Below are 23,501 nucleotides of genomic sequence, written 5' to 3'. Positions count from 1 at the left end.
ATAAATCCATAATTTGTAATCAAAATATTATGCATGAAAACTAGTCTTTTAAATAAATTTTATTTGAAAATAACATTCCAGTCACCTCCTTGTATGTAAAATAATTCTTGAAAAATCTTATACAGGCTTATTCTAATTAAAACTAACTTATTTCAACCACAGATATCGCGAATCAAAATATTTTTAATAGAAACATATATATAGCTTCCAAAATTTGAGTAGTGTGGTTGTCAATTGTGTGTTATAACGTGATCATTTAAACCAGCTAAGTTTGTAAGCGGAGGACTGATCAACTTTCGTTTGTGTGTTAACGATCAAGACATCACTGCGCTTATATGATGCAGTGCCCTATGCACCTAGAAGGCGAAGATTGTAAACTTTGCGAATTCCTATACTTTCATATTCTTCTTCATCTTTGTTGAGATATCAAAAAAACATCTTTATAAAAAACTTTTTTAATCTTTTTTTAATCTTTTTAAAAAACATCTCCATAATAAAAAAATACAAAATCGTATTTCATGATTGAATTTTTTTATATAAAATTGTATTTTTATATGTTCTACTACTTTTAAAGACAAATCTTCAATGCTTTTTATCTCATTATTGCAAAAGATCATTTGCTTTTTTTTCTATGGCAATATCCTTTCTCATAAATTCAAATTTTCAAATATCGAACTCGGAGTAATCCAGTCGAGAATCGCATTATTGGCGGGAAGATGGCACCGTTTCGCAGAAAATGGCGCCGGTCGGGAAGCAGAAAAGACGTTACAACATCGATTTTGGGGCACTCACCTCGTTTGGGAATCTGTAAGGTGCATTGCGCCAGTAAATTTCAGGAAATTCGTGCCAATCTCCCTTATGATCGCTCCCATTGCGCGGGAAAATGCACTGGACGCCATCTTGGAGACAAAGGCCAACCAAAAAGAGCCGACAGTATTTTGAGATGTTTGGGAAACAAAAATCCGAAAACAGAAAAAAAAGTAACAGTTTCTTTCAGAGAAGCTGTTTTTTATTCAGATTTTTAATTCGATCGCCCGTCTCTATGTCACACGAAGAATGTGAATTGTGTGTTTAAATACAAAAATAAAACTGTTACACAATACCAATTTTTATATAATAACACTTTTTGAGTTTAATAATGAAAACATTGATAATGTAGACATTTTTATCAACAGGAGAAAATACCAACAAATAATGTTAGTTTATATGACCAAAAAGTTTTCTTAAAGAAGTGTTTTATTTCTACATCGTTTTATTTTATTTTAACTACTCGATGACTTTAAGCTATTTTCACCAGATAAAATAATTAAAAAATATTTTAGCGTTTTGTGGAAAAACCTATAATCCCAAAAATTGCACACACTAGTTTGTATTTACTTACATGACCCGTTGACAGTGATAGGGACTTTGAAAGCATTATGAATATTTTTTAACTCTGACCGCAAAAACGATTATTTTTTAATTAAATACCATTATGAGATTTTTTTTAACGGATTAATAAAGTCCAAATGGAAACCGACAGATTCTATACTGGACCTGGAAATGTGGTGGAAGCTTTCCAAAATGTGACTAACGATTTTAAAACATATGAAGTGATCGTATCCTCACCCAATATTGCACAAGATATTCATGCAATTATTTTTTTTTCAATAAAAACTATCAAAAGAGATCATTTTTGTTCCAGTCTAGGGTAATATAAAATAAATAAAAAAGTAAAAGAACATTTTTATGTATTTTGACCACTATTGCCGAGTGTTTTAATATTAGCAACATTTTGAGTGTGTCTAAATCTGGATTATCTTGAATTACAGGAGTTATTTTCATATTATTTTATTGTGTTTTATTTTAATATTTTTTTCTCATCTATAGATGTCTCTAGTGAAGTTCTAGTGATTCAAGAACACTGTTTCAAAATAGGTTCATATATATAGAACTTCCAAGAATTTTAGTTGTGTGGTTGCCAATAATGGGTAGAATTGGTGAATGTTACACATGTGTAAAGTGATCACTTAAATCAGCCTATTCTTCTTCATCTTTGATGAGATGTCAAAAAATTATATGAAAATAACTCCTGTTATTGGAGATATTCCAGATTTTGTGAACAAGTATTTAGACACACTCAAAATGTAGGAAATAAATTTTCTGGTCAAATTATAAGCTTAAATAGTAAAAATGAAAATGGTATTTTCGATATTCTTCTTCATCTTTGGTGAGATGACAAAAAATAATTTAATATGAAAACCACTATTTCAGTTAGCCGGACAAAATATACTAAAAATACAGCGTTCGGTTTCACTAATTTGCGAACTCACCTGCGCAAATAAAACCCGGCCGAGTAATTTGAAGATTTTCTTCCTGCGACCTTGTTCTCTTATACACAAGTCGAGTGTGCCGCATCGAGTATGGAGTCGGGCGCAAGTTTCTCGGAATCATTATTGGGTCAAACATGAAATATTACCACAACTGGCCGCGCAGAATTCTGGTCACGAAGGGTTCCAATTATCTCCAGCTCCGCCCCTGGCAAAGATTTTCATACCGAAATAATATTGTGAGCTGTCAATTGGTTTTTTCCAGGAACAAATTGGAATTCTTGTATGCGACGATTTTCCTCTCTGTAAAAATACAATACGTCAATGGTTTTGCTTATTTTAAAAGTCCTCACTGTTCATATAAATTGAAAATAAACAATCATATAAACCAACGGTCGTCACACTTTTCTGGTCAAGGGCCACATGGGACAATGTGAGGTATCACTGCGGGCCGCACACTTATGAATTGGGTATTTACTATGTACGATAGCCGATTGTTACATGCTAGGTTCCAGCTATAAATACTCCTAGCCAACCCCTACCCCTATCTAGGCATTAACAGGGCTTATGACCTGTCATTGGCTGGTTTAAGTGGCCACTTGATGCTATTCCCTGAAATAAATTTAAAATATTCTTTGTCTGTATCGAGATTTTAACTACTCCCATAATTATGACTCATCATAGGCTGATTGAGTGATACTTTTATTCACGTGTAATATTTACTACTTTAAAGTAGTCACTTGGATCAGCCTACAACAGTTTGAAGGCCCTGCAAATGCCCAGACTTACGTATTCTTCTTTAACATATATGTAATATACTCACATCTTAACTATGTAGAAGGAACATATGGAAGAGTGGGTATTTAGAGAGCTTACGACCTGTCATAGGCTGGATAAGTAATCACTCTACATCACTCTACCCATGATTGACAACCACAATACTCATTTTTTGGAACTCTTACATATGTATGTATAGTATTTATCTTACTACGATGTATACGTGCGTTCACCAAAAGACTTTTTTTAATTGTGTCACAATATAATTTATTTTTTTTTACGTTGAATAATGTCGAGTTAGGTAGAATTGTTACATTATTAGAAACTTATCTTTCATGTGCCATTTTTTTCTTAAATATATACATACAATTTAATGAAATCACGAGTTACACACTAGAATATGAAATACTTGTATATTTTTAATAAACTGGCATCCATTAATTCACTTACGGTATAATAAGTACAGAAATCTAATCATTTATTCAATCAACGTATTTCGCAAATCCAGCCCTGTGTGATTGGTGAAAAGTAAAGGTTTAGGTGGGAAATGGTGGGGAAATTATAAGGTTTTTCATCTCAAATCTCCTCTAGGGGGTGGGTACTCGTTAGGGGTGAACCTACCCTCTGCTACTGGAGGCAGGGCGGGTGGGAGTGTCTGAGTGAACACATTGACAGCCTACAAACCTAGGTAATTTGGCGTTTTGATGAACTAGTACCTTCCACTGTGTAAATAAAATTAATCCGGTATTGTGTGATTAATAATGGTCGTTTCGTCGTAATGATGAGCTTCATAAACTAAACACTTTACTTAACGTTTATATTTATTAAATTAAAACACATCGTTCAGTGTTCATACGCTGAATTGTAGGCACTTAATTGTTTTTAATTAAAGTTTTGCTTAGTAAATACCACTATTTCATAAAATCTACTGTGACACGTGTTTCGATGCATTCCGCATCATTTTCAACTACCGTTTGTGAAGCTAATTCTAAATTTTAGAGTTGGGTCCCTGGGGACGTTGAAGGTTGAAGAGGGGGTAGGAGCTGTTTCTTATTATTTTTAATTTTCATTTCTTATCAGTCATTGTCATATTGTTAATTGTGGGTTTATTGTTATTTATATTTTTATGAAATTCTATTGTTTCAAAATGTTGCAGTTTATGGCTTTTCATATTAATTACTTTTAGGATTTCTAAGTTATTGTGATCATTATCTATTAAATGGTTAGTGAATTCAGAAAAATTATTATTTCTCAAATAAAACTCATGTTCCCTGATTCTTGTTTTGAATTTTTTGGAAGTCATACCATTGTGCGAACTTCCACAGTCGCAGTTTAATTTATATACTTATGTCACTATTGTGTAATAAATTTTCATGATCACTTTGTGTTTGAAATTTAAATTTTAACTTTTTTTAAATGTTGTTTTTATATAATGAAGAATTTTTTAAAGAAATAGTAGTATTTACATAGTAAAACTTAAATTAAAAATGGATAGATTTTACCACAAAGTGACTGCCGAATCAATTAATGAAAACTTAATTATTTATTTCGAAAATGAAGGATGTATTTTTTTGCTAAACGAATTAATTGATAAAAAATACTACGCTTTACATCAATATATTTAACAATAAGGATAATTGGTTGGGGTGGTACATAAGTACATAATGCAATATAAAATGAAGTCCCCAAAATCAATAATGAAATTATTTAACATTTTGAGTGTGTCCAAATACTTGTTCACAAATCTGGATTATCTAAAATTAGGAGTTTATTTTGACATCTCAACATAGATGAAGAAGAATATGGAAGTCTGGGCATTTACGGGGCTTACGACCGTCATACGGGGCTGGTTACTTAACCAAGCCTATTACGGTCGTGAGCCCTGTAAATGCCAAGGCTTTTAATATTCTTCTTCATACATGCTGAGATGTCAAAAAATAATCTAATATAAATATTCACTACATTCGTCCTTTCTGGGTACATTTCCAGGAGCGCTGACAAAGGATTAATTATTAAATACTCAAATTTCCTTTTTTGTGTCTGTAGTCCGGAATAAGGGTGAAGTCAATTATTAATGACGGCCCTTTATCCGCCAGAAGCCTAGCAATCAGCAAAATGTCAGTCTCACAACGTTACAAGTATTGACATTCGGCCATAGAAATTTAGATTGGATGTTATTTGCCAAAACGTTCCTTACTAACTGCGCCTTATCGCCAGTAATCGCAATGTGTTTTTTTTTTCGGATGGCCATAAAACTAATTGAACTTGGCTCGTATTGATTATAGTGTGACCATGAATTTAATTACAGTATTCTGAGCTTTGAGTCCGAAGCTTTGGTCACGAATTATTATTTATATTGATATCTCAATATAAACGAAGAATATGGAAACCTAGGCATTTACAGGGCATTTATGTCAAAAAATGTAAAAATAACTCATTAAACCAGCAATTGAAACGAATATTTTGACATACTTCAAAATATTGCGAAGCTTGAATTACATGTTGTGGAAGTTTCAACGATAGTTTATGTTTGTCTTAAAAATCGTACTTTTATCATTCTTTTAATATTATTTGTTCCAGAAAGAGTATACTACGACGTCTAGAAATGTAAAGTTTCCAACTACAATTTATTATAAGTCCAAAAATGGTAATCCCGGAACATTTTTCCATCAGTAATAACTGGGACGCGTGGGTATAAGGATGTTCTTTAGGGATTATCCCTTACCCTTCGTCTTATCATTCGTCGTCAGGTTTTGTTACAACTGTCCCATTTTCTGTTCCTGCGATGGTAACCCTAATTTATTTCACAAAATACCCCACTTCACTTGTAGGCGGTTAGCGAAGTAGCAATTTTTTTTTATTAAGGGTCACCACATATCAAAATTTTATGTGGGGCGATCGAGATCCCAAATTTATTTAATTTATCGGTTGATCAGTTGATTCACTGAGTCTAATTACGTACATTTTTATAATTACTACCACAGAAAACTTTCTTATATAATCTTATACTAGCTACGCTGCACCTCTTCAAAAGAACCTAAGTTCTTGTGTTTGGAGAAAGACATAAACTAAATATTTATTATTGTACTTAATAATGGATAAATACAGTCATTTTTATTGTATTTTTTTCCACGTATATGAATTAAGCTTTTTCAAGTATTTTTATATTTTATATTTTTTTAAACTATCCGTTGGTAAGTTATTAAAATATTTTAAATGTGTTTTTAAATATTTTAAATAAATTTAAAAATTATAGTCAAAATAATAATTCTAATATCAACATTTTTAATGATTCATATTTCAACATATGTGAAGAAGGACATGTAGCTTATAACCTGTTATTTTTTGGTATACTTATACAGATCACGTTATATACTATTGCAACGTTCACCATTGTACCCATGATTGACAACAATATTAATAAAAAGATATTTTTTTGTTAGCGATTTCAACTGTTGAAATTTGAAGTTTTTTTCTGTTTTTTCATTGTTTTTTATTCAAAAACCTTCATGAATATGAAATGGTGTAAAAATCACCTTTGTGGATATAAAAAAGAATTTTTAACAAAAAATTAAAGATACTCATTGTATAATGAAATAATTTTTATGTTTAAAATAATAAATAAAAATAAATGCCTTAACTGAGATGTATGTTCCAGGAAAAAATCAGGACTTGCCTTTTCAGCGCTGAAAAAAATAAATATAAAGACGGTTTTTCTACATTTTCTCGTCGCAGGGCGGAAATAATAATGAAGGCTTTATGAAAAGTGTGTCGTGACGTAATACGGTGCCTAGAGTGTGTACGACAACATAATAAAAGTAAAATTCGCGAGTTGTTGAAGTCTGGCAGGGGGTAGTTTTTATGACTGGATCGATCCAGTACAATCGTAGTTTTTCAGCCGCTTTTATACAAATGAAAAATGATCAGCCGAGATTGGTTTTGGCGTTTTTATTGTCATGGTCGGATTTGAATACCAATTTCATATCCCATTTATATTGCCCGCGAGCTCGTATCACTGCCGAAAGTTACCAAGTCTTACAAACATAATTCGCCAAAGTACTGTTCTTTATATTATACCAACTTAACAGTTATTTATTGAATACTCGTAATACCGTCATAAAGAAATAAGTGGTATATCGTAAAAATTTAATGGTTTGATTAAACGGAATTTCATTTTACATGAACTTCTTTAAGTTTTCATTAAAAAAAATATGAAATAAATTATTGTTTATTTTTACTACTACTACTAATACTTATCTGTAAACAATGATGCATAGGGCACTAAATCGTATTCATGCTATGTTAATTTCATCATTGCATTTTTTAATTAAGTAGTCACTTTGTGGTAACACCTATCTATATTAAATTTAAGTTTTACTAATTAAATACAATTGTTTCGTCAAATCTATTGTGACACGTGTTTCGGTGGATTCCGCATGAAATTCACACGGTGTTTGAAAATAATTTATTCACATTTTGGGGGAAATGTTCAAATCTTGTTTACAAATCTGGGTTTCTCCATTTAAATTTATATAAAAAATAACTCCTTAGTGGAGAAACCCAGGTTTCTCCACTATCAATCAGTAGAGGTCCAGGAACGAGATTTAAACACACCCAAATTGTAATTAAATTTTTTTTTAAATAGTGTGGTTGTGTTATAATGTAGAATGGTGAATATTACACGTAGATAAAATTATTATTAAATTACCCTATGACAGGTCAAAATCCCTTTAAATATCTAGACTTCCATATTATTCTTCATCTATATTGAGATGTCAAAATAAAAATAGAAAATTTTTCATATTGCCTTCTTGGGAATCGAACCCTGGACCTCTAGCTTTGTAGTAATATGTGCTTACCAGCATTCACCACATGATTCTACCATTCAAACACATCATACAATATTTTGCAGCACATGATCTGAGGGATTGCATTTTGACTGCATTCAATTTTATAACTAACCAACTAACCTTCAAGCCGCTTCCCCGCAGGGGTGGGCAGAGAGAATACACACCACTCTGTCCTTGCAAACATTATTCGCCTCTTCCACGTTCATGCATCTCCTCATACATACCCGCCGATTGTTTCGACTCCTAACTTGATTACTTTCAAGTATTTGACCGTGCCAAGTTTTTCTCGGTCTTCCTCGTAAATTTGTTTTACCGTTCTTTCCTCACTCATTCTACATGTCCAAACCATCTCAACACACCTTTCTTAATTTTATCAATAATGCTTGTCTCAGCTTTGCATTCCTTTCTTATTTCAAACATCAGTCAAATATCGTTTTATCGCACATTCTTCTGAGAGATCGCATTTCGATTGCATTTAGCCTACTTTATTTTGCATTACTCTTTTGCCAACTCCATTCAATTCTCATTATATTAGCATTCAATTTTGTTTTATATTAATTTCACCAATTCTATGCTTCACTCCCACACTACAGGGTTGGCAACAGGATTCGTTGTGTACAGTCAGTTAAGCTTTTTTTTTTTTTTAAACATTTAAATTCATAAAATAACTACAGGTCAAGGGACTGTCATTATGCTTGCCTTCTCGTCCATGTCTTCGTGAGTTTACAGTGACCAATAAAATGGCTGAGGGAGGCAATATCGTGATTAAACTGCCATCATAGCTCCAGGCAAACTGCCCTCACACCCGTATCGCTTATCGAGGCGAAAGAGAACGTAGACATCAGTGAAAAGTGGACTTGATAATTTACAAAAAAAAATATTTGTATTCAAGAATCGCTTTCATTAACAATAAAAACATTTAATTTTTTGACATCTCAACCTAGATAAAGAAAAATATGAGGCTGGTTTAAGTGACTAAACCAGCCTACACGTACATTTACCACGTAAATTTACAAAGTCACTTATTAAATAATAAAATGAAAAGGATATTTTCTGGCGTTTCTCATGTATGTTTGATGTGTGATTTTAATCTAGGAATTGGACCTCACATACAAATGAAAGAGTTTTTGCTTGATAAAAAGCTTCTTTCATCTCACCAATAAAAGTCTCTAGTGAAATTCTGGTGATTATTTTACAATGTTACGAAATTTAATCATATATATGGAACTTTAAAGAATTTGAGTAGTGTGGTTGTCAATCATGGGAAAAGTTGGTGAATGTTACACCTGTGCAAAGTGATCACTTAAACCAGCCTAAAACGGTGGTGATCTCCGTAAATGCCCAGACTTCCAAATTCTTCTTCGTCTATGTTAAGATTTCAAAAAATAATATGAAATATTTCCTATAATTGGAGAAAATACAGATTTGTAAACAAGTATTTGGGCACACTCAAAATGTTGTTATTTTTTGTGTATTCAAGTACCGCCTTCGTTAGCGTTTCAAACGTTTAGTTACCAAACATCAAATCTTTGGGTCTATTTATAATAATAACTTTATTAATAATAAAAAATTATGGTGTGATTTTATAATTTAAAAAAAAATAACTTAAACCAAATAAGAAATATATTTTTGAGGATGTTGTTAATGTCGATATAGCATGTCCACGTGAAATATGTCTACAAGCAGTAATAGTATTCATATAAACGTGGGAGTTTACACAGCAACTTATATGAAAGTGAGGGTGTAGGAACTTTTATCGGAAAATAAGTCCGAGGATAGGAATAAAATTCCAACGAATGTGTGTCCAATTTGCATAATTTCCATAGCGAAACATGTGTGCACCGAGCGGATGACCCTCGTTTGAATACATCAGGGTGTATGTACACTTATTGGATACGGAATACAGCTCGCTTTACCTTTCACAGATGGCGCTTTTCACCCCTTCGTGATTTTAAGCTGTTTCGGTAATAAACCTTTTTCTTAAAAGGTTGAATTAACTTTTTTTATACGCCTTGATACCGCTCGTTCTTACACGGTGTTCGCATACCTCAAACAAAAGTGAATGAATTAAAAAAAAATTAATATAAAAATGGACTCTCTAAACCACTTTTGTTAAGGGAAAAATTATATTTAAAGTAGACGAAATACTAAAAAAGAATACTAAATTTAATATAATACAAAGTCATGACAGTCAAACAACTATATGTTTAAATAATCCTTATAAATGCATTTAAGGATCACTCACACACATCATTTAAAAAATATTTTTTAAAAATCAAAAAAATAACAAATAATTCATTAGTGAAAAAAAAAAACACTTTATGAAAACATTTAAAAGCGTAGAATCACAAGATCAAACACATCAAACATATACCACATTCGGTCAAAGCAACTTTGAGTATGAGTAGCTGTGAAACCTGTTCATATAATATTATCCATAAAATCATAAAATACGAATGTACGTTTAAAAGCGCTATTGATAATTGAATAAAGGAGGTGGTAGTATTTGAAATAGATCTTATCATTCGAAATATATTATTAGATTAAAACCAATATTTTTAGCTTTTCCACTTTTTTTATTTTACCAGCGACCGGGTTTCGTCGTAACCGACATCATCAGACTGGTCGACCAGTATATTAATATGATAATATATTAAAAATGCAATTCCATCACGAAGTGTCAGTGGATAATATAAATCTATTATCATTCGAACATATTATCCACTATTGCATTGACAAACTAAGAAATATTTTATCAAACAAATATTGTAAATTGTGCCCTCGGTATGGAAAACTTAACGAGGGCACATTATTGTAAATTTGATTTGTAAATATCTTTTTTAATTAAAAAAATGTTTGCATTATTGTAAATGTATGTACATAAGAGTATATGTGCTGTTATTCAATAAAATAAGTTTTTTTTATATGTGTGTTATTTTCATGGAAAGAAATGTTAAATCTACATAAAGCCCAACAATGGAAGCATAACAAACAGTGCAACACAGAGTCCCATTACCAACCTTAATATATTAAAGCAAAGCATAAAGTTTTATTTAATTCATGACAAACAACATGACTTATATATGCACGTGTCGCCTACTTTCAAAATCCGCCAGATCCAATTTTATAAGATTTTAAAATAAATACTCTATCGGAAATGCCGATTGTGGGTTTTATTGTTAAAAATATTGATACACTTGAAGACCCTGCTGAAAATACTTAAAAACAGCGGTGTATTTCAAATTTCGATATATTCATGGAACTTGCCTTCTGACCCATATCGGCCAATCAGAGTTTTTTTTAAATACTGAAAAAATGGTAAAATTCTCTATTTCATAATATTTTATCTAAAGATAGACAAATCTTTTAAACATAAATGTTACCCGGATAATTTCGCATGTTTTGGAATATCGACTAACATGGATCTGGCGGATTTTGAAAGCAGGCGACATATATCAATATCGTTAAAATCTCTAGTAAAATTAATGCAATCAATTTCAGAAAATTTCTTAATGACCTTTTTACTCGTCAAAGTCGTACAAATTATGGAATCATGTGCGTATGTGTGAACTTGGACTTATCTATGTATTACAAAATTTTGTAGAGGTCATAAGCTTAACCTTACCGTCCCCCAAATGAAATGATTTATGAAGCTCCTTTGGGTAATGGTGGGTCAAGGTCATGAAAGGTAATTCGAAGTAGTATGTAGTTCATTGATATTTTACTTTTTTATTAAATATAGTTACAAAAAATAATTTTAACAATTTAATTTAATAGCTAGATATTCTTTACTTTAAGCATATCTTAAAACATTCTACGCTGTTCCTCTCCAATAAAGAAACTAGGCAATTGTGCTTGGAGAGGGACTTACACTCAATGTTTTTTGTTTGTACGTTTGAATGATGTATTTTTTTCTTTCGTTTATTTTTTGGTGTCCTTTTTCAAGTAACATGATATTAATGAATTAAATTTATTATTCCTTCATAATTTAAATATCTTCTATTTACCATATATCTGTATGAAGGTTATTCTTAATTACCTATAAAGTTCTGTTAGAATAGTTTGGTATATCATTTTGCTATTGTTAAATCGTTTCGTAATGAAATCTCAAAGATGAACATTTCTTTAAATTCAATAAAGATAAAAACATAAACATGTGTAGATTAGTTTCAAATTGATTTAAAAAAAAAAGTTAAACACTTGTATGAGTTTTATTTCTTAATATGCTGTTTCAAAATACGTCACCATTATTATCTGTTTCCTTTTACAAAAAGTATCTCCCACCGTCTATTTATTACCTTATCAACTTCTTTATATACTTTATTATTTTTTGCAACTTTGTTTTACTTTTCACCTGTAAATGAAAACATTTATTCGTTTTCGAAACTAGTCGTGTATAATAAAATAAAACTCATCAAGTGCTATTATACAAGTATTTAATTAAAAAATAATCATTTTCAACATGTCGTTCCATAAAGTTAATGGCGACTCAATAAATAATAAAGATTCATATTTATGTATCTCGAGTTGGATATAAAGTATGCAGTGTAATAATCCCTTATTATGTCTCCCACCTTCCTGGTATAACCGCAGCCTTCCTCCCTGATGGAAACCAACCCCTTTCCAATCCATCCCCTTCCAATCCGATTGGTGAATGTTCCAACTATTGAACCGTTTCCGCGCGCCAATTTGAATGCCTTGGTAGGAAACAGGAAACCAGTCGATTCGTGGGGATGTTCTTCATTATAACTAGATTGTTATTTTTAATCATTAATCTCCGTACTGAATTTCAGGCTGGGAATCATCTTTCAGGTAACGTTTTCCGGAATGGGTTATTTGGAAATTATACATTATTTCCATCAAATTGTGTCGTTTTTGGTATTTTATTAAGTCATGTTGAAAACCAATATAATAAACAGAAAAATACTGGTTCTTATCCGAACCAAATGACGTAAAGAGGACTTTTGTTTTTTTTTCAAAGAGGACAATTTACACATATTTACAACTTTTTTTTGCACACACCCACCAAGCCACCCTGTGTGTCTTGTCGGTGAAGTTCTCTTTTAATACATTTTTTATTGTTTTTAACGATTTTAACCTAATATACACACAAAAAAGATAAAAAAATTAAGAATATAAACATTTTACAATTTTCATAAAATCAACTCTTGATCATTTACCCATTCCTTTATTTTGCCTTCGTTCCATATTTTATTTTGACCTCTAACATCCGTCGGCAACAAATTAAAAAATATCGCATATAAGCATCTTATTTGCGATATTTTTATAAAGAGCTGAAGAAGCTTTTATCAGTTTGTTAATAGCTACTTTAATAGAGCAAATATATATTTATATGACATCTCCCTTTATAATATTGAACGGATACTTCATCAAATAGCCTTCCGTTATATACAGCCTTCTTCCCTTATCCAGGAGAGCCGTCAAGCTCGTGTTTACCTTCCACAAAGTCCACACAGGACGTCGTCGGAGCAATTCACACTTCCTAGCATCAAAAATATATTTCCGGAAAAGACCAATATACTCTTTTCATAACATAACCTGATATTCGACACAGAATGTTGACAGGAAGCTCGAACGCCTAAAAAGGAAAACACATTTCGGCAGGTATTTTTGAAGAAGCTTGTAAACGTATAATTTAGGCAAACAGAAATGATAAATACACATTTTTTAGGTGCTCAGTTTTCGACAGTAGATATAAAAAATAGTAATCAAAAACTTACCAACTAAATCATACCGCTTTCCCGCAGAGGTAGGCAGAGAGAATTAGAATGGCTTGACAATTTGTATTTGCAAACAAATCTCCTCATACATACCCGACGTTTATTTCAAGTATTTAAAATTCTTGGTCATGTCAACGGTTTTCTCGGTCTACCTCTGCTTCGTTTGTCAACTACATTCGTCTCATAAATTTGTTTCACTTTTCTTACTTCACTTAATCGATTCATACGTCCAAACCGTCTAAGCACACCTTTCATAATTTTATGGATTATGTTTTTCTCAGTCTTGAATTCATTCCTTATACCGTCATTCGAAAAAATATTATTACTTTTTACGTTCGTTCAAAATCTTAAATCTCATTATATTAAAGTATACACCGATTGCTTTTAAATTTTGATACAACGCTGCAAAATGTAAATTTTTGTCTGGAAATTTTAAATATTATGTTATGAACCGATTAGTTTAAATTTTTGACAAAAATTTGCATTCAACATTTCATTGGCAACTCCTTCGTAGAGAAAACCCGGATTTGTGAACAAATATATAATATAAACACTTTTAAAATGTGTAAATGAAAGAAGGTTCTCAAAAATGATATGCAGTAATTTTAATAACTCTTTTTACTCAAAATATGCTGAATTTTCATCGCTAGCATATTTTATGCGAACGACCATTTTTTAAATCAAATTCGAGAATGATCATTTCACGCCTCAAAAATCCTATTAATTTCCGATTCTAGGTGACCGGAGAAGTTCATAAAATGATTGACAAATTCAATTATTCAGATTTCATGCCAACTCATACAACTCTCCTATTTGTAGATCGAAGGAAGCTGAATGATGTAGAATGAATGGAGAATTCTATAGAAATTGGAATTTCGCTATCAAAATTCATGGATTTTCATACGCTGTCATACGCCTTTATAAAAATCTCGAATCAAAATAAAATGAAAACCTATTTATTGATTCGGCGTTTAGTTTGAAGATCTCCATTTTAATTTTTGTAATAATTTTTAAATCACTGTGTGTTTTATAATAAAATGCAACTTGGTAGACTCAAAAAAATGTTTACAACATTTTGAGTGTGTCCAAATACTTGTTCACAAAATCTGGATTATCTCCAATTACAGGAGTTATTTTCATATTATTTTTTGACATCTCATCAAAGATGAAGAAGAATATGGAAGTCTGGGCATTTACGGGGCTTACGACCGTCATAGGCTGGTTTGAGTGATCACTTTACACACGTGTAACATTCACCAATTCTACCCATTATTGACAACCACACTACTCAAATTCTTGGAAGTTCTATATATATGAACCAATTTAGAAACCTTGCTCATGAACATGAGGAGACGCATGAATGTGGAAAAGGCGCCGATTGTTTGAAAAAAAAATTGGTGTGCCGTTCTATTGTCTCTACCTACCTTTGCTGAGAAGTGGCCTAATGGTTAGTTAGACATAACAGTTAGTTTAACATTTAAATTTTTACACACATAGATATCGTATCTCTGCCTACTCCTGCGGGAAAGCGGTGTGATGATTAGTTGGTTAATATAGACGTTGTAACTGTTGATATTTCTTTACATTTTTCTTAAATAAAAATCATATGAAAACATAAGATCATTAGATATATAAAGATATATAAATCTTACGAATTTTACTGACGTTCTATAATTTATTACATTTTTGGAAAAAACAAGTGTATTTTATTTATGGCTTTCTAGGTTTAAAAAGCTTTCAAGATTTTTCTTGTTTCCGTAATATTCTTTACATTAACAAGAACCATTTTCCCTTGTCATAACAAATTTTAATTTACCTCATTGCACTAGTCAATATATTAAAAGTTTTCCAAGAATCGATTCTAAAGGACCGTAATCCTTATAAGCCTCGGGGCGTGTGATACGGCGGTTCTGGGGGCTTTGAACCTATATTCGCTTGGATCGAGGGAGCCTTCGGGCTTTAGCTTCCGCCGGAGAAGGTAGTGGGAAATGAGAACGGATGCAAGGAAAAATGAGACTTAAGAGACTTAAAATTAATAATGTGTTTCTTAAGAGGTTTTCTGACGTCATTTATGGGGGAAATTGCTTTAAAAACCGAAATTATAATTAAAATTTAAAGCTTTATTTATTTGAAGTTGCTTCGTTTACAAAGCTCTTTTATTTATTAACTAAGGGAATTAAGTTTAAACGAATTTACTTTATTAATGGTTAATTTCTTAAATAATATTTATACCATAGGAAAAGAAGATTGTAAGGAAGAGTTAACTTTGCCTAGGAGCAGTCAACTTTTACTAAAAGTGTCAGTAAAAGTTGATTGAAAATAAATAATCAATATTTTTACTTCATTTTCTATGTTTATGAGGCAGTAAAAATATATTTTCGTATCAAAGACTATTGAAAAACAAAACATCAAAGTGTCACCAGCTATCAAAAAGCACGTAGTCCGCCATGAGCAATGTTTATAAGCGTTCGTATTGCTGTTACGTTCATCGATGGTGCTACCATTAAAGTCATAAAAGGTGTTTTTTTTAATCAAAAGCGTGGTTCAATATTACAAACTTTTAAATTTCAAAGACTAATAACTTTAGGATATTTAAGATTATGAACAAACTAACATTTTAATAAATAAAGATAGAGAAACGTTTTTGTTTTATATATTCTAAATTATAAGCATAGAGAAGCAGTGTATCTAGATCGTAAATTACACAATGCGAAACAATAAACTATTGATTTGTTACAAATTATATAAAATAATACCATCCTTAATTTAATTCAGTACCGTATTTTCTAGAATGAAAAGAGAATTGAAAATATTAAAGCGCTAAACTCTGCTAATGATCTTACATATTATATATTTATAACACAAACTTAGCATAATTTTAGCATAAACTGCAAAGATAAAAAATCTTAAGAGTACAGTCATATATTAAGTATTTAAATAAAAACAGTTATTTTCGTATTTAAATCTTGATGGGAATTAATGGAATTAGATAAATATTATTTTACGATTTCATCTTTGGTAAAGAATCAGCAGTTGAATCGGTAGGGTGAAATAACAAGATTGGAGAACGTTCGGTAAGTTAAGTTTCGAAATCACATTAGAAAGGGTAATTTAAAAACCTTTTAACATCTTCCATCAGATCATCTCTTTTCAACGGTAGAATTATGCCATTATGCGGGAATCTGACATCGAATTCGGAATAACTTCGAATTTTACCTAACCTGATATTAGTTTAAGGAGATTTTTCCGACAAAAGCAGTACATACTTCGACATATAAATATAGTGTATATTTGAAATCTTTCTCCTCAAAAATGGTATTGTTTATCAATGAAGATTGCTTTGTCAACATTTTCTAACTAACTAACTAACCACACCACTCTGTCTTTTCAAGCATTCTTTGCCTCTTCTACATTCATGCATCTCCTCATACATACCCGACGTTTTTGCGACTCCTGACCCAGCCGCTTTCCAGTATTTGACATACCTGATTGGGCCAAGTTTTCTTCGGTCTTCCTCTGCTTCTTTTTCCAACTACATTCGCCTAATAATTTTTTTTAACCGTTTTTTCCTCACTCATACTATCCACATGTCCAAACCATAACAACACACCTTTCTTAATTTTATCGATAGTGCTTTTCTCAGCCTTGCATTCCTTCCTTATTTCATCATTCGAACATCTATCAAACATCGTTTTGCCACACATTCGTCTGAGGGATAGCATTTCGAATATTTTCAAAAACTTGAATTACCATTTAAAGGTGTATTTGACTGGCTTAAGTAATCATTTTATACATGGCGTTTCATTCACCATTATATCCTCAGACCTTCTTTCATACAAACAATAGATATTTCATCTCAAGTTGTGACACCTTTTATACTGATATATCATTTGTAGGGTAGACGTTCAGTTCGTTAAATAAGAATGAGAAGTATGTTTTACAAGGAATATTTAAATGAATTATGATAGTGATAAAATTATAAAAGAAAATAGTAGTTCTAGCGTTCATTTACTAGAAAATTCAGTCTGACAAATGGTGTGAATAACTGTCAGGACTAAAATCGCATGTGTTAAACATTTTGTGTAGTTTTAAGTATGTAAATAGTGCTATGGTAGTGAAGGGTAGTAGTGTTAGCATGCTGTGTTAGTGATTGTCCTGACGAAGAGACGGGTACGTCTCGAAACCCGTAGACATAGAAATGTCGGTGAGTGTTTATATACAAATATTACTAACATTTTTGTAAAAAATATTAAAGTAAAAATGACTAACCACAAAGTAAGTGCTTTAAATATTTATTATATTGATATTTTAATAAAATACGAGTACAACTAAGTAGACTCCTAAAATCTGTATTTGATTTAACAATTAATATATAAAATGTATTCTCAATAAGTTTGCAGAATGTAAATGATTAAAAAATGAAATAGATGCTTCAAATACAGTCCTCAGTCATGTTTTTTTTTAATTCCTGGTCATATATTTTTTAGCCATAAATAAGGTATCAAGTACCTACTCGCGTGTCGCGGAGCATTATTGAGGTTCGAACGCGATCGATTCCGTCGTTAGCCGCGACACGTGATGTATGCAACTTTTAAATTTGAAATATGGAACGTCGAACACTCGCGCGGAATTCAAATGGAATGGTTTAACGCTTTTAGAATTTAAATTCCTACTTGGCTTGAATGTTTGTCTAAATGTATGAACACATACATTATTCAGGCGTTTTAAGATTATTAAAACGAATATTTATGGATATTTCAATAGACAAATCGTGTGTAACTTATACAAAATGAAACGTGAGCTTCTAGTATAAATATCGTTAATGCAGTGTTATCTTGATAGTTAACACATGAAAGAAGGGTCATCAGCCCTCCATTTCAGGTAACAGTGCAAGGTAATATTGAATAAATATTAGAGTGAAAAAATCACTTTAAAGAAAGCGGTCAGATCAGGAATTGGAATAATCGACGGGTATGTTTGAAGAGATGAATGAATGTGAAGGAGGCGAAAATTGTTTCTTCATACAAATCAAAAATAATAGTAAAAATCAATGATCGCAGAATGTATAAAAAGACATATTATGAACCAAATGTAGTCGAAAATAGAAGCAAAGGAAGACGGAGAAAAATTAATTATGCCATGTTACTGAAAACGGTCTGGTCTAGAGTGAGAATAATCGGCAGGTATGTAAAATAAATGCATGAATGTGGAAGAGGTAAATATTGTATGGTTTTCTATTATCTCTGCCTACTCCTAAGGAAAGTAGCGTACTGTTTAATAATGAATTTTTAATATCAATATTGTATTGATATCTCATATACCTACAAATTAATCACATAAATATCAGACGACATGTAGTTATCCCTCTTATTACGCATATTCTTACCTTAATAGACTTCTTCATCTATGTTGAGACATCAATCAATCTAGATTTATAGATTTGTGACATTCACATATTGTGACATATTTAAGAAATTTAAAATACTCTTGCATTAACATTGATTAAGAACGAAAACGTAAGTGTGGAAAATGAATTTTCTATATGTTATTATTTTCCACTATATTATTCGAACCATGCCTAATTTCCATGCCACCATAATAAAGCCCGTTTTATCCATATGCTCATTGAACTGAACTATTAGTTATTATGAACACTTCAATGATCAATGGAATATCTATAAATATGTACAAAAAATGTTAAAAATATATTATAAATACATTTTTTGAATTCAGCAATTAAGTAAAGAAATGTTCTGGTTTTTTTAAAACTATTTTTTGTTTTGTTAAATTGAACTTTAAGTAATCATGAACATTTCAATGCTCAAGGGAATATTTATAAAAATCTTCTAAAAATGTTTGGCGTATATGATAAAACATTTTTTTAGTTCAGCAAATAACTAAAGAAATGTACTGGTTTTGTAAAATTATTTTTTTGTTTGTTTTGTTTACCTGAACTGTTAGTAATTATGAACCCTTTAATGGTCAATGGAATAGCTTTAATTATCTACAAAAATATTCAACATATAATTTATTATAAATACATTTTTTAAATTCAGAAATTAACTAAAGAAATGTACTGGTTTTGGTGAAATATTTTGTTTTGTTTTGTTTATCTGAATTGTTAGTAATTATGAACACTTTAAAGGTCAATGGAGTAGTTTAAAATATCTCTTAAAATGTCCAAAAAATATTAAAATTCATTTTTTTAGCTCAGCAAATAACTAAAGAAATTTGCTGGTTTTGTTTAACAGAACTATTATTTATGTTGTAATTTGGAATTGAATAATTATTTATATCTTACAATTAATTCAGTCTACAGTTCTTTTCTCAGTCATTCGTTCCACATGCCCAAAACATCTCACAAACCTTTCTTAACATTATCGATAATGTCTATATGATAATCTCAGTTCTTCGTTATTTCCTTATTTCACCATTGGAACATATTTCATACGTCGTTTTGCCGCACATTCGTCTAAAATATTGCATTTTGACTGCATTCAGTTTGCTTTTATCACCAATAATACTTGTGACATCTGTTTTTTGTGTCATTGGTACCATCCAATTGTTTAATTACAGGGATATATTATTTCAATCTAACTAAACACACTTAAAAAATTGCTACATAAAATCAGAGATCTGTTTCAACTATAAAAACATAAAACTTAGTTTTTCCTTACGTTCTCTATTCCATGATTTGTTCGATAAAAACGTAATTGTTACGTTTTTTCTCCCAGGATTCAATGAGTGTAATATTAATCTTCCAAAACTAAGAAGTTTCACATTCGTTCCTGATTTCCTGATCCAAAAACATATTTACCATCACTGAATACTACAATTCGTTATTTGGAGAAATAAAATAACTTTGTTGTTTGATCCACTCACTTTTTTATTAATAACCAACTAGTTTTGGCAACATATTGTTGCTGAAACTAGTTGGTTTTTAGTTGAATAAGAAAATTTCTCCAAATAATACATATATCGTAGTCGTACAGGAGAAAGTGACCAACTAACAAAACATAAAATGTTCAGGAGTGCCATTTCAGTCACTTTTGCTTGGCAAAAAAATAAACATCAATGCAGTTAGTCATTTTTAACAAGTCAATATATAACATAATTCTAAGTTTAAAATACTTTGGGTTTTTTTCAGAGTAATTAAGCTAGTAAGATACCAAATAGTCAATGATCACGTCTTTGTAAAAAAAATGTACTTGGTCATTTTCTCCTGTATGACTATGATTTTACAATGATCCACAACGTTAATGCTTTAAATATTATAAAACCATCTATAATTTTTTCATTTGTTAAAAAGCTCATATGGTTTTGTTTTTGTATTTTTCAGATAAGGCACCCTCGGAGGCCACCTTTCGTGGTACGGAGTTCCTCTCCTACGACCTCACTCAGACTGGGGGAGAGCCTATAGTCAGTACACAAGATGCAATCTCTATATATTTTAAGACCAGACAATCGAACGGCCTGCTATTCTATACAGGTAAGAGAACTAGAAACTTTCTCTACTCAGCTGATAAGTGAAATGAAACATAAAAAAAACTTGGTGGAAAAGAATTGCTTAGTGCTTAAATTAAGACTTAGCTTCACATACGGTTTTTGAAAATGATGAGGAATGCATCGTTATACGTGTCACCATAGATTTAAAAATATATATTTTTAATGATAAAAAAAAAATACCACAAAGCGATTGGCGAATCAATCAAATGAAATTAAACAATTAAGTATATATTTTTTCATTTCTTTGTTTGTAATGTGGTTAAAATCATTAGTTCAATAATAGATTCCTCACAGTGGAGTGATTATTGAAAGCATAAAATTTAACAAATTCTGTAAATATCTTGACTTTTTTCATCTCAATTACATTTCATCTTCATTTGTTGAGATATTAATTAAACATTGTGGGGATGAATTCAGCATTTACGTTGAAACAAAAAATTGAACCGAAATATTCATTTGTATTAGACCTGAATTGTTTTGTATTAGATGTTATTTGTTAAGGTCTTCTTTGTCAATTGAAAAATAAAATAAATTAAAATATTTTTTTATTTTTTTATTATTTGATTAAAACCAATATTTTTAGCTTTTCCACTTTTTTATTTGACCAGCGACCGGGTTTCGTCGTTACCGACATCATCAGACTGGTCGACATCACCAGTCTGATGATGTCGGTAACGACGAAACCCGGTCGCTGGTCAAATAAAAAAGTGGAAAAGCTAAAAATATTGGTTTTAATCAAATAATAAATTAAAAATGCAATTCCATCACGAAGTGTCAGTGGATAATATAAATCTATTAAATTAAAATATGTTTGTTTTTACCCTCATGCAAGTAAAATTTACCTATTTTTACTAAGTATAGCAGAAGGGGTAGAAAGACAACAAAATTCCACACACGTTAGATGTACAAATGTCCCATTTTTTTGGCCAAGTGTAAAAAATTCGTTGAATATATCAAAAAATGCATAAAACCCCGTTTTCATATAACTTTTTCAATCTTTAGTAAAACAATGCAGCAAAAAACATCAAACTAATTTAAACTTTTAAGATTTTTTTTCTACAAAACTTTTCCACATTCGTTTTCGCATTTCGTACCGATATATCTAATAAATTCGTTTCATACAACACCTGTTCTCCTGGAACAAATCCTTAGAGTCCAGTAAATCTAATGTCAGTGCATAAATATATATTTCTCGTTAGCGGTACATAAAGGATCTATAAGGATAAAGCCAGCATTTCTACCCGCATCGAGATCTTCACGCTGAAAGCTTCCGAGTGTAGCTTTGTGAATTATTCCTACCTGTGTGAAGATAGGAAGGCTATATCCGACAGCCTCCTGAAAAGCGTTATTTTACATTTTTGTACTCTAATATTATGTGCGCATCCCTCTCATACATATTCCGCTGAGATATATAAATATGTACTTAGTTCATTCGACCTGTTAACTTCGCATCCCTGAGGGTAGTGGTTGAAGTTGTACTATTTTATCATATTTCCAGTGCTTGCGTGGGTACATATCTATTTAGTTGATTTGTTTTAGAAAGAAAGGCAGTGACGTACGTTTTATATAAACATGTTAAACGCCAATACTAACATTTGTCAATTTTGAAATTCACAAAAAAAACTTTTCGGTAATTTACGTATTTTAATAATAAAATAAATGTTTTTCATTATAGAATGAATGTACGTATTTAGAGTTTTTTTTTTATTTGACGAAGGGTTCCATGGTTAATTTTTTTTAAATATATGTAGCTCCTGATTGAGTTCAATGGTGCCACTTTTGTCGTTTAATGTAGCAACACTTACCCGATGTCTACTCTACTTAATTTTTTTTTAATATGGAAAAATCTGATACTGGAAGAAATAACCTTTTGACTTATTGAATTATGCAATAGTTTTTCTGAAATATAGCAGTGTATTTGAGACTTGAATCAATGTAATCTTAATTATTATTATTTAATTTTTTATGTGTTAAAACTCTGCGTACGCCACTGAAAATAAATATGTACCTTCTCTTTAACCTTATCCATACCCAACGGTGCATAGAAAACTGTATCATATTGCTACAGCGTAATCTTGATCAATTAAATATTAGTCAGACGACCAGATGTAAAATTAACATTTATTGGTATTTTTTTATTAACACATCGCACGACAATAAAAAAAAATAGTACAAAAATATAACAAAACACCGTGTTACACAATCGCTTGTTAGTTGATCAAAATATCCTTCTCGTTCCACACAGTCAATAAATATAATAATTATTAAAATAGTTTCTGATAATTCAAATCGCCTAAGCCGATTGAACAGACTATACG

The 23,501-nt window shown here is 30.9% G+C and overlaps 1 protein-coding gene across 1 annotated transcript in view; it reads left to right on the top strand.

The window, feature by feature from the left end:
* The window catches only part of LOC148313043 (neurexin 1-like), a 201,086-nt gene that overhangs the window by 86,906 nt on the left and 90,679 nt on the right, over positions 1-23,501 (top strand). The window contains exon 6 of the mRNA XM_088269555.1: positions 21,017-21,166. Within this exon, the coding sequence (XP_088125681.1) occupies positions 21,017-21,166 (150 nt within the window). The remainder of the gene's footprint in view (positions 1-21,016; positions 21,167-23,501) is intronic.

The sequence above is a fragment of the Brachycentrus maculatus genome, unplaced genomic scaffold (assembly GCF_059751285.1).
Source record: "Brachycentrus maculatus isolate JH-2025_06_01 unplaced genomic scaffold, ASM5975128v1 h1tg000025l, whole genome shotgun sequence".
Lineage (NCBI taxonomy): Eukaryota > Metazoa > Arthropoda > Insecta > Trichoptera > Brachycentridae > Brachycentrus > Brachycentrus maculatus.
The sequence above is the reverse complement of the archived record's forward strand: the minus strand, read 5'-3'. Positions and strand labels throughout refer to the sequence as shown.